The sequence below is a fragment of the Mobula birostris genome, chromosome 1, assembly GCF_030028105.1.
Source record: "Mobula birostris isolate sMobBir1 chromosome 1, sMobBir1.hap1, whole genome shotgun sequence".
NCBI classification, from domain to species: domain Eukaryota; kingdom Metazoa; phylum Chordata; class Chondrichthyes; order Myliobatiformes; family Myliobatidae; genus Mobula; species Mobula birostris.
Window position 1 is genome coordinate 124,425,268 of NC_092370.1, and position 12,725 is coordinate 124,437,992.

At 41.1% G+C, this 12,725-nt stretch overlaps 1 protein-coding gene across 3 annotated transcripts in view; it reads left to right on the forward strand.

The window, feature by feature from the left end:
• Nucleotides 1-12,725, forward strand: part of nfatc1 (nuclear factor of activated T cells 1) — a 293,798-nt gene that overhangs the window by 107,829 nt on the left and 173,244 nt on the right. For all 3 annotated transcript variants that reach the window (XM_072261650.1, XM_072261642.1, XM_072261659.1), the window contains exon 6: nt 9,625-9,765. In XM_072261650.1, the coding sequence (XP_072117751.1) occupies nt 9,625-9,765 (141 nt within the window). The remainder of the gene's footprint in view (nt 1-9,624; nt 9,766-12,725) is intronic.

The window sequence follows — 12,725 nt, forward strand, 5'->3', positions numbered from 1 at the left end:
TTTTTCTAGGGATTCAGGCAATCCAATTCAGTCAGAGGGAAAAATGTTCTACATCTGTTTATTTCTGGTGTTAGAGTACAAATTTGTACACAAATGTGTGTGCATGCATGTGATTCTGCATGCCAGTTTATGCATGTAATTATGTGCAAAATATATTTATATGAACATTCATATATATGTATGCTTTAGTATGTTGGTTGTTGTGATGCGTCTAGTGTGGTAGTGTAGTGGGTAGTGCTTACTGCTCTCCCTTTTAAGCTTCCACTGCTGGTTAGCAGTCTTGTGAAATGGGGAGCTGAATGTGTAAGTCTCTCCCTGCCAGTACACAGACTCTCCAACAGCAAGTCTGATGTAGTGCCTCCTTGCTGCCAGCACATGGAAATTGAACTCCTTTCACACTCGGGCTGAACTACAGAAGACAGGGAGGATGTCTGGCCCGTGCACACATAGTACACAGGCCCACTGGTGTGTGGACACACCCTGGTCCTCATGAACCAGATCCCCAGCCATGGATAAATAGCCCCACTCTCTCGTGGGCAGCCTCGGGAGAGAGAAAGGCAAATCTGGAGTGGAGCCCCTAAGGCCGTGCTGGTGCCAAATGTATTGCTTCATAAGCTTTCCTTTGGACTACACTGGTGAGGCCGAGAGGGGATCTCAATGACTGGGCATCTCATACCTTTCAGACCTTCCGCCCAGGTTTGTGATAATGATGATCATCACCCATTGTCCTCGAGACGTTCGGATGCCAACAATGCCCAGTATGGTGCATCCTCAAAGTGTGTGCTGAACAGCTGGCTGTTGTGCTTATGGACACTTTTAATCTCTCCCTCTCCCAGTGTGTGGTGCCCTCCTGTTTCAAATCGTCCATCATTGTCCTTGTACCTAAGAAAACCAAGGTAGCGTGCCTGGATGATTGGTGCCCTGTCGCACTGATCTCAATTGTAAGCAAATGATTTGAGAGGCTGGTTGAAGACTACATCTGCAGCATGCTACCAACCACACCGCTCCCCCTACAACACGCTACTGACGGAACTGGTCTACCAATGACGCTTTAGCCAATGCACTACACACCGTCCTCACTTACCTGGAGAAGAGGGATGCATACGTTAGAATGCTGTTCCTTGACTACAGTTCAGCATTCAACACCATAATTCCCTCCAGACTTGACAGGAAGCTCAGAGACCTCAGCCTGCACCCTGCCTTTTGCAAGTGGATCCTAGACTTTTTAATTGGATCGCTGACAGATATTAAGGATGGGCTCCCTCACCTGTGCCGCTCTGACCCTCAACACAGTTACCCCCCAGGGTTGTGTCCTGAGTCCCCTCCTCTACTCCCTGTACACCCACGACTGTGTGCTGCCACAGACAGATCCAATTTGCTGATCAAATTCGTAGATGACGTGGCTTTGATTGGCCTTATTTCTAGTGGTGATGAGACAGCCTACAGAGGAGAGGTTGACACCTTGACCCAGGATAACAACCTCACTCTCAATGTCCGAAAAACAAAAGAGCTGATTGTGGATTACAGGAGGAATGGAGGCAAGCTCGGCCCGATCAACGTCAATGGGTCTGCAGTTGAGAGGGCGAGTAGTTTCAAGTTCCTCAGTATACACATCACCGAAGATCTCACCCGGACTGTACATACTGGCTTTGTGGCAAAAAAAGCACAACAGCATCTCTTCTGCCTCAGGTGACTGAAGAAGTTCAGTATGGGCCCCCAAATCCTCAAGACTTTCTATAGGGGCACCACTAAGAGCACACTGACTGGCTGTAACACCATCTGGTATGGGAACTGCACCAACCCCGATCACTGGGCACTTCAGAGAGTGATACAGACAGCCCAGCACATCTATGGATGTGAACTTCCCTCCATTGAGGACATTTATAGCAGCAGGTGCAGAAAGAAAGTCTGGAAGATCATTGGGGACACCAGGCACCCCAACCATAAACTGTTTCGGCTGCTTACATCTGGTAAACGGTACCATAGCGTTAAAGCCAGGACCATCAGGCTACAGGACAGCTTCTTTCTACAAGCCATTAGACTTTTAAATTCACATGTCTGTACATTGCGACAGAATCATAACGCAGAGTTTTACTTGCTCATGTTGTGGGATCGATGTAAGGTTTAATTAAATTATATTCTATGTTGGTATGTATTCTTGGGAATAATGCACAAGGTGCAAAATCAGTTCATCCCCCGGAGAAGGAAGGATTCAAAGGGGGGAAAATGGCCACAGTGGTTGACAAAGGAAGTCAGAGATAGCATAGCATTAAAAAAGAAGTATAACAGAGCTAAGGTGAGTGGGAAGCCGGATGATTGGGAAATTTTTAAGGAGCAACAGAACTTAACTAAAAAGGCTATACGGGGAGAAAAAATGAGGTATGAACGCAAGCTAGCTAGGGATATAAAGGAGGATAGCAAAAATTTTTTTAGGTATGTGAAGAGAAGGAAGATAGTTAAGAACAATGGTTGGGCCCTTGAAGAATGAATTGGGAGAAATTGTTATGGGAAACAGAGAAATGGCAGACGAATTTAATAAGTACTTTGGATCTGTCTTCACTAGAGAAGACACAAGCAATCTCCCAGATGTATGGATGGGCCAAGGACATAGGGTAACAGAGGAACTGAAACAGATTGACATTAGGAAGGAAACGGTGATGAGTAGACTGATGGGACTGAAGGCTAACGAATCCCCAGGTCCAGATGGTCTGCATCCTAGGGTACTAAAGGAGGTGGCTCTGGAAATTGCGGATGCATTGATGATCATTTTCCAATATTCCTTAGATTCAGGATCAGTTCCTGAGGATTGGCGAATGGCTAATGTTATCCCACTTTTTAAGAAAGGAGGGAGGGAGAAAACAGAGAACTATGGCCCTGTTAGCCTAACATCAGTAGTGAGGAAGATGCTAGAGCCATTATTAAAGATGAAATAGCGGCATATCTTGATAACAGTGATAGGATTGGGCCAAGCCAGCATGGATTTACCAAGGGCAAATCATGCTTGACTAATCTATTGGAGTTTTTCGAGGATGTAACCAGGAAGATAGACATGGGAGATCCAGTGGATGTGGTGTACCTTGACTTTCAGAAGGCATTTGATAAGGTACCACATAGGAGATTGGTGGGTAAAATCAGAGCTCATGGCATTGGGGGGAGGATATTGACATGGATAGAAAACTGGTTGGCAAATAGAAAGCAAAGGGTAGCAGTGAATGGGTGTTTCTCGGAATGGCAGGTGGTGACTAGTGGGGTGCCACAGGGCTCAGTATTGGGACCACAGCTGTTTACGATTTACGTCAATGATTTAGAGGAAGGCATTGTGAATAACATCAGCAAGTTTGCTGATGATACTAAGCTGGGTGGCAGTGTGACGTGATGAGAATGTTAGGAGAATTCAAGGTGACTTGGATAGGCTGGGTGAGTGGGCAGAAACTTGGCAGATGGTGTTTAATGTGAATAAGTGTGAGGTTATTCACTTTGGGAGCAAGAACAGGAAGGCAGATTATTATCTGAACGGTGTGGAATTAGGTAAGGGTGAAATACAAAGAGATCTAGGAGTACTTGTTCATCAGTCTCTGAAGGTGAATGAGCAAGTGCAGCAGGTAGTGAAGAAGGCTAATGGAATGTTGGCCTTTATTACAAAGGGAATTGAGTACAAGAGCAAGGAAATCCTTTTGCATTTGTATAGGGCCCTGGTGAGACCACACCTGGAGTATTGTGTGCAGTTTTGGTCTCCAGGGTTAAGGAAGGACATCCTGGCTGTGGAGGAGGTGCAGCGTAGATTCACTAGCTTAATTCCTGGGATGTCTGGACTGTCTTACGCAGAGAGGTTAGAGAGACTGGGCTTGTACACGCTGGAATTAAGGAGATTGAGGGGGGATCTGATTGAGACATATAAGATTATTAAAGGATTGGACAGATAGAGGCAGGAAATATGTTCCAGATGCTGGGAGAGTCCAGTACCAGAGGGCATGGTTTAAGAATAAGGGGTAGGTCATTTAGGACAGAGTTGAGGAGAAACTTCTTCTCCCAGAGAGTTGTGGAGGTGTGGAACGCGCTGCCTCAGAAGACAGTGGAGGCCAATTCTCTGGCTACTTTCAAGAAGGAGCTAGATAGGTATCTTATGGATAGGGGAATCAAGGGTTATGGGGACAAGGCAGGAACCAAGTATTGATAGTAGATGATCAGCCATGATCTCAGAATGGCGGTGCAGGCTTGAAGGGCCGAATAGTCTACTTCTGCACCTATTGTCTATTGTCTGTTATATACTTTGATCTGTCTTAATTTGAAGTGTAGGGGTGTGTGTGTGTGTGTGTGTGTGTACTTGTACACAAGGTTGTAAGACTGTTTCCCTGTGTGCTTGTGTAAGTATTTCCAATGTGTGCGTGTGTGCATGTAGATTTGTTTCAGAGTGAAATGCATTATCACTGACATATGGCATAAAATTTGTTGTTCTGTAGCAGTAGTGCAAGATGTTAGAGTTGCTAGAAGATACAATAAAAAAGCAAATAATAGTGCAAAAGAGGTATAATGAGGTAGTGTTCATTGGTTGTTTAGAAATATGACAGCAGAGGGAAAGGAGCTGTTCCTAAAACACTGTGTGTGCATCTTCAGCTCCTTTACCAGCTCCCTGGTGGTAATATTGAGAAGAGACATGTCCTGGATGGTGGGGGTCCTTAATGATGGATGATTTATTTCTCCGTGCGTGTGTGATAGTCCTGTGACATGCTGTGGGAACTGCACCAGCTCTTCCCTGACCCATGTTCCAGAAGAAGGAAGGCTGCAGCATGAAACTGACGCACCCAGTGAAGGCCCATGTCGATGACTCACGAACAGATTCTGAATGCATTACCACTGCCTGCTCGCTTTGTCCGCTTTCTGAGCGTGCCTTTGCAGCGAGGGAATGAGACTCATGCTTACCTCACAATGGAGTCATCTAACAAAATGTTACATGAATGAGATTCATGAGATGGATCATGAGAAAGCTAATAAGAAACAGAAACATACACACTTGCACATATGTGCACACATGCACTCGCATAAACTGTAGCAGACAGTCAAACATCAGTTCACAGACACACGCTCATTATCATTCAGTCAAAGAAAGAACGAAAGTGTTACTGCTCCCATTTTTATGCTTTGCCTGGCTTCTCTGCCACTCAAGAGCTTAGGACTTTGCACAATTCTACCTCATAATGGCGGGAATGAAATTCAGAAAAACTCCACAGAGTATGAGGTAGTCTGTCCCAACAACCGAAATTTATTGTACAGTTTGTTTGATAGCTGTGTGTTATTTGTTTTCATGTTAATGGCAGAGAAGGGATTAAAACACCTGCATGTTTTTATTACTTACTGTTTCATTGCCTGGAGTGAGAATTACAACCTTGCCACTTCCTCCAGATGGCCAAGTGAGAGTCATCTTGTCAGAATCCATGTACCAACAAAACCACTATGGTGCTTTTATCTGCCATAGTCTCTAAGATGATATTAATGACAGTAATTGGATGTCTATATTTTCAAAAGTTACTGAATGGAAAATCCTACAAAAAGTAGTGGATACGACCCAGTCCATTATGAGTAAAATCCTCCCCACCACTGAGCACACCTACACAAAGCACTGCCGGGGAAAAGCAGCATCCATGATCAAGGGCCTCCACCACCCAGGCCATGCTCTCTTCTACCTGCTGCCATCAGAAAGAACGTACAGCAGCCTTAGGACTCACACCACCAGGTTCGAGAACAGTTATTACCCCTCAATCATCAGGCTCCCGAACCAGAGGGGTAACTTCATTCAACTGTTCCCACAATCAATGGACTCACTTTCATGGACTCTTCATCTCATGCTCTTGATATTTATTACTTAGTTAAGTATTACAATTCTTTTCACTTTCATATTTGTATAGTTTGTTTTCCTTTGCAGATTGGTTGTCTGTTCAGGGTTGTATATAGTGACATATACTATGTATTTTGATAATAAGTTTACTTTGAACTTTGATAGGAATAGATTTATTCATATGGACAAGATATTCATTCAAAAACAATGTAGCTCCTAAGTTTTTATTTAAAATCAAGGCTGTTCAGACAGAGGTATGACAGTTGTTTGGATATTGTTCCTTACGAGCCATGTGGAACACTAAATTGGATACTCCACCCATCCGAGGTAGAGAGTAGGTGATTCTGGATTACTTGCCTGTGTCCCCCAGTACAGCTGTGTGTAATCTGTAGCATACTCTGTTGAACAAAAAAATTCAGGAGTGAAAAGAAAAGTAAAAGGTAACCCATCATAATTCCACTAACGGCACTTATCCAATCTTAGTTGGAAGGGTGTAATTATAAAAGAATGCAAAAAGCCATCCCATTGTAACTCTTCTAAAGTCAATTATCTCACCTTATTTGGAGGGCTAGGATTATCTAAAAAGATTGAAAAATATGTCCCACTGTAGCTCTGTTAAAGTAATCTATTCTACATCAGTTGGAGTGTGTGAAATCAGATTGGTGTGAGAAGCTAAAGCTTGTGATTCTGTCTTGGAACTGTATTTCATTTCCTTCTTCGTCACTGGATCTCAATACTGGAAAAGCATGGGAGCGAACAACCTGTCACACAGACTACAAATGTTAAAGATGACAGCTCACCACCAGCTTCTTGGGGCAGGGACAATAAATACAGGCCCAGGAGGGTGATACCTGTATCTCGTAAATTAAAAAAAAGAAGCAACTGAAGTGTGTGATTCAATGCCACTCCAGAAAATAGAGTAGTGGAAAAACTAAGCTGTGTGTCAGACAACTAATGCTCATTTCCTTCATTCTCTGTTCTCCCTACTTCCTGCTCCACCACTCCCTGCCACTTCAAACATTTTTCTTGCTTTTTCATTTCTGATAAAAGTTCAGTGAACTGAATCATTTTCTCTTGCTTCTTTCTCCAAAGAAGCTGGCTGCCCTATTGAGCACTTCCAGCATTTTTTTCTTTGAATTTCAAAATTCTGGCATCTGCAGCTTTTCTGCTCTCGGATTAGTTTGTCTTCTGCAAACAGTTTTACTTATCCGAAAAATGTAATGATGAAGCATTTACCTGGGTGTTGAGGTCATCAGAGGCATAGCAAAGTATGGAAAGCCTTGCTAGGGAGAATAGGAAGGACTTATTTTCCCTCAGGAACAAGAGGTTATTTATAGAAGAATTAGAGGAGTGATGAGGAGGACATTGTATAGATCGTGTAATTCATGAAAGCATGCATTTCAACTAGATAAGTACATTGATACGGGATGTTTAGAGGTTTATGCACCATTGAGCGCATCTACATGGAGAGCTGTTGCAGAAAAGCCACACTCATCATCAATGACTCCCACCATCCAGGCCATACTCCCTTCTCACTGCTGCTATCAGGAAAAAGGTACAGAGCCTCAGGACCCACAACATCAGGAGCTGTTCTTACCCCTCAACCAGAACCAAAGGGGATAATTTCACTCAACTACCCTCACCTCAACACTGAACTGTTCCCACAACTTATAGACTCACTTCCAAGGACTCTTCATCTCAAAGAGTTGCTTATTTATTATTATTATTTTTATAAACACGATAAACTATTCTCAAAATTTATTGCTTATTTATTGTTATTATAATCACAAGAAAGTCTGCAGATGCTGGAAATCCAGAGCAGCACACACAAAATTCTGGAGAATTTAACAGGTCAGGCAACATCCATGGAACAGAGTAAATGGTCAACCTTTTGGGCCGAGACCCTTCTTCAGGACTGAAGTGAGACTAAATTTACTTTGAACTTTGAGAATCAAGCAGATGGCAGTAGCTCACTGGGCAACACAGACAGCATAGACCGAGTTGGGCCAAAGGACTTGTTCTATGTTGTATGACTCTATAAGTGTTTGGAGCTTGGAACTCATGGACTGAACATCCTGTTGAGGCAGAAGCCATCTCATTTAAAAATAATTTTCATTGAGCTCTTTCTGCGCCATAACCCATAGAACCGGAGACTATTTGAGATTAGTCTCAGTACCTTGAAGGAACACAATAGGTGGGTGGTGTAAGTTTATACAATAGATTAGTGTGATTCTAAGTCTGATGTACTTGATTTTGCCAAAAACAGAGTAGAACTGCAGTGTTTAGAAGTGCATAATGAGGTTAACTGGATCCAATCACAAGTGCTTTGTGGGTGGTCATGATATTGACTATTACCATCCATTGATTCCAATTTTAGTCAGCTCCCCATGCAGTCAGTATAATGCTTTAACATCTGCTACCATTGACCCTGTGATATTTTACACTCTTGTTTTTGCCTCCACCAGGCAACACCTCACTCCACCCACTGCGCGCAATGCTGGCAAAGCCACTAGTAATGTTAACTACATCTCTAATCAATGCTGTCTCCCTACTGTTCTTAAACAGCACGTCATTTTACACAAAGCAGGGGATTCTACTTAAACCAATTCAAACAAATCCTTGAACAACCTAAATTCTACCCACCAACGCCATAGGAGTGACTTTTGTATAGTAATGAAGTATCACATCTAGAAATCAAATCCGTTGATGGTCATATGGGTATACGTGAACCTAAGTATATAAGAATTATTTGAGCTGTGCTGAGATTTTTGCAGACTCTCAATAGAATGATGGCAAGAGACCAATGTAGAATTTCTATCCAGTATCAATTCAATGAATCAAATCTTGGAACGGATTAGATGCTAATTAATAAAACGTTGAATATCTCTGTGCTTCTGTTTTTGATTTTGGGCAGTCTCAAACTAAAGCAGCAGACTCCTGATGGTGAGCATTTCTGCCAGGAAAACTTTCAGTTATAGAAGAAAGATTTTTAATCATTTGATTCAAGTCAATTCTGCTTAGTTGTCTTGAGGGGCTATTACAAAAGATTTATAAATGCCCAACCTAAAATAGTTTTGATGTGTACGGTCTTGGAACTCTCAAATAACTATTCAGTGATTTTAAAATTTAAGGGATATTTAAAAACACTTACTAAGAATTTTCACAAAGGCCAGGGTGTTATCTCTATATCCATTTTCTTGTGAACTCTAAATGGAACATATTGTGATTTATATTGCTGGGTTTTTAATTTTTTCTTTTCAAGTTGTGAATTAGCTATAGAATGATAACATAGTATGCAGTCTAAGTAGTTCATGTCAAGAAACATCAAAAAATTAAGAAATATATGCTAACTGTAATGATGTCCCATCAATGACTGTGTTCCATTAACTTCCACTATTACTCCACGATGGCTGCAGTGTACGTCTTTGATAAAGTTCACCGCGATTAGTTGTTCAGACTATTCTAATAGCATCTTCCAATCCCATAATCTCTACCACCAAGTCACACAGAGCAGGACATGCATGGAGTTGTTACTTCATTCTCCCCCAAGTTACACATCATTCTGAAATATATCACTGGTCCTTAACTGTCACTGGGTCTAAGCCCTGGAACTCCCAGAGAAGAACTGCAATAGTTCAAGATGAAAACGCACCACCACCTTCTCCAGGGCAATAAGAAATGGGTGATGAATGTCAAAAATTAACAAATTAAAAAATAACTAACATTCCACAGCATACAATGCCCTTCTTGAAATTCTTTGCCCTGTGCTTCATGTGTCTTTTTACTTTCAGCCCAAAGGTCTGCCCAGGAGTTGCCACTGATTGAAAAGCAAAGCATTGACAGGTTTCCTGTGACTGGTGGAAAGATGATGATTTTAAATGGCCACAACTTTCTTGCAGAGTCAAAGGTCATTTTTGTGGAAAAAGCAGCAGGTAAGTTGGAAGAAGCCTGACATCTCCTGACCTTATATATGCTATTCTTTTGCTTGAAATTTGAGCTAATTCTGTTCTCGCTGCTTTCATAGTTTATTTAACATATTAATGCTTAAGTGTTCTTAACTGTAGTAGTTTTTTTATATTTTGACTAAGCAATTTCTTCTCTTAAAGCTTTACTTTTTGCTAGATTGGACACAAGAAAATGTTTATGTCATAGGGCATATTTCATCCTTGGGTTAGTAATGCTGAACAGTTAGCAACTGGGAGTAGAACACTTCTGCAGCTCAGTCATGTTAATTAGTGCTGACCAGAATTAGTGTATATTGTGCCTACGTTACCATATTATGTGTTTGAAATTACCAATCCAAGGGCATCAAGTGTTTAAGTTAGATACAAATTTATTGCTCAGAGCACCATTTACTTGACTCCCCAGGTTATATGAACTAAGTACAAATACTGCAAAGGCTGTAAGATCTAATCATGATCTCAGGTTTTATGCAACTGATTAAGGACCAAAGCACTTGGACAGAAATGACCAGGAATTTCTATTTGCGCAGCTGCTGTTTGAATTTGATTGGCATCTAGCTTAAGTATCTGTTCTGGGTTTGTAGGTTTCTGTATTTATAGGGTTAATCAGATGGTGTGGCTCAAAGGGCCTTCTCCGCATTGTTTCACAAAATAAATAAGTGAATAAAACACAAGGCAATTTTTATTGTATTGCTTTTGTACATTTGTTTGAATATTGATCCTTGCTCTCTTTAGGCAAATATTTTTACCTGAAAAGAATGTGCCTTGATCATGAGTCCCAATTTATACTGATTTTCCATATATGTGAAGGGCTGGCTTTGGAAATTTTATTTTGCATAATTCTTACCATGCATAGACATATTAAAATGATTTATATATCATCTTTCATAACTCTAAGGCATTGCAGTTACTTCATAGTTAAAGAAATACCTTTGAGATGTAGTTATTGTTATATCATTCAGTGTGGAGGATGTTTCATCAAAGTGCAGTGAAATGATTGTCTTAGTCAGTTGATTTAGTACTGTTGGGTGGATGGATAAATATAGGTCTAGATGACAGGGGAAATCCTCTCCTATCCAACAGTGCTATGGGATCAAAGAATCTAGAAGCGAGTATCTTCATTTAATGCCACACCTAAAGACAGTATCTCCAGTGGGACATTTTCAGTGCTATGCTGCCGTGTCAGCCAAGAAAATGCTCTCCTGTGAATTCTCCGAGAATAAAGTCGAACCCATGACTTCTTGTGGGAGCACTAATTGCTGAGCCAAAAGTGACACCAAAATTAATGCTCTTTTCGTGCGCAATAAAACGCTTTTTTCTAGTAATGTCAGCTAGCGGTAATTTTGTCTCAAAGCCAGTCTATTTAGTTTGTTCCTTTTTCTCTCTAGCAAGGATAGTTTTTTTTTCTATCATTCTGGAAGCTAGCCAAATGTGCTTTCTTTGATGATTGATAGAGACTGTGTGATTGTGCAACTCCACCTGGCAAACGCCATCATAGAACAGTACTGCAAAGTTCTTTATCTTAAATCCTGCTGGAAGATTCTTTCAAAAGACACCTTGCAAATGAACGGTTCACAAAAATTAAAAACGCATCGCCCATAATCTACTTAAATCCCTCCCGAGTTCCATATGTAGCCTTATCGTTTACAAAGCAGCTAACCATGAGCAGATAACAAGACTGTCAGAGAGAACGTTTAATATAATTGAGTTCTGTTAGGGGTTAATCTTATCCTGGCTTGAACTCCTTAGTTCTGATTACAATAGTGATTGAGTTTGAACCAGGAAAAAAGTTTCTCATAGCAAAGACATTTTTCTTTTGTTTGGCTGAGGTCTCCAAGCGTATTTTGTGAAGAAAGTTCATATTTTATGGCTATCTTTCAAATAACTATTCCCTAACAGTGGCAGTGTTAGAATTTATGAGTCATAAGCTTGACCTGCATGGGAGGATCCTTCTTTTAAGGTTATAATTTTGGAGGGTTTCCCTGATGCTGGCACAATCTATAAATTCCACAGCTGCCTGTGGAAACCTGTTGAACTGGGAGCCATCAAGTGAACATCAGAATCAGAATCAGGTTTACTATCGCTGACATATGTCATGAAATTTGTCATTTTGCAGCAGCAGTACAGTGCAGTATATAAAACTTACTATAATACAGTATTTAAAAATAAATGATACAAAAAGAGAACAAAATAGTCAGGTAATATTTGTGGGTCCGTGGTTCACTGTACATAACCACTTGGTAGCTTCTTAGGGGAGTTTGACATTATGTGACATTATGTCTAGGCATTCTTTGCATTGAGTTATTTTTGTGATAAAATCCAGTTAATATTAAGAGTGTGTGTGTGTGTGTGTGTGTGTGTGTGTGTGTGTGGGTTGCAGGGGAATGGGAGGTTGTTTTTTCATCTACAAATGACTCAGAGCAAGGGGTAGTTCCCTAAGGAAGGTAATTTTTCAGTCTGGATTGATTGGACAGATGCCAATAAATGTTGAGGCAACAGCAGTTAGGGCTCCTGGTAAATGCTTCAGTAAGGTCAAAATATGAGATAGGCGCATGCATGAAATCACTCTCTGGCCTTTCTCTCATTAAGTCTGGATATTTAATCCACTGAAAATTAGGTGCTTTGGAACAGATGTTTTCCTAGCAAGGCACATCCAGATGATGACAGGTCTGTCGGCACAGACAACGAGACTGAACAATAGATGCTAATTCCCAACACAATAACATGATAGCAGCAGAATTATTGCAAGTATGGGAATAATCAAGATTTTTTAAAAACTCTCCTGAAATTGAATATTAATCTGCAGGGTTTACTGTGAGCATCTCTGGAGAAATGTAATACAGTAATGGGATTTAAAACAAGAAAGGGAAGGATTTATTTTGCAAGCGAACTCTGAAGTGGTTAAGTTACTACAATAAACATAAAGCGTG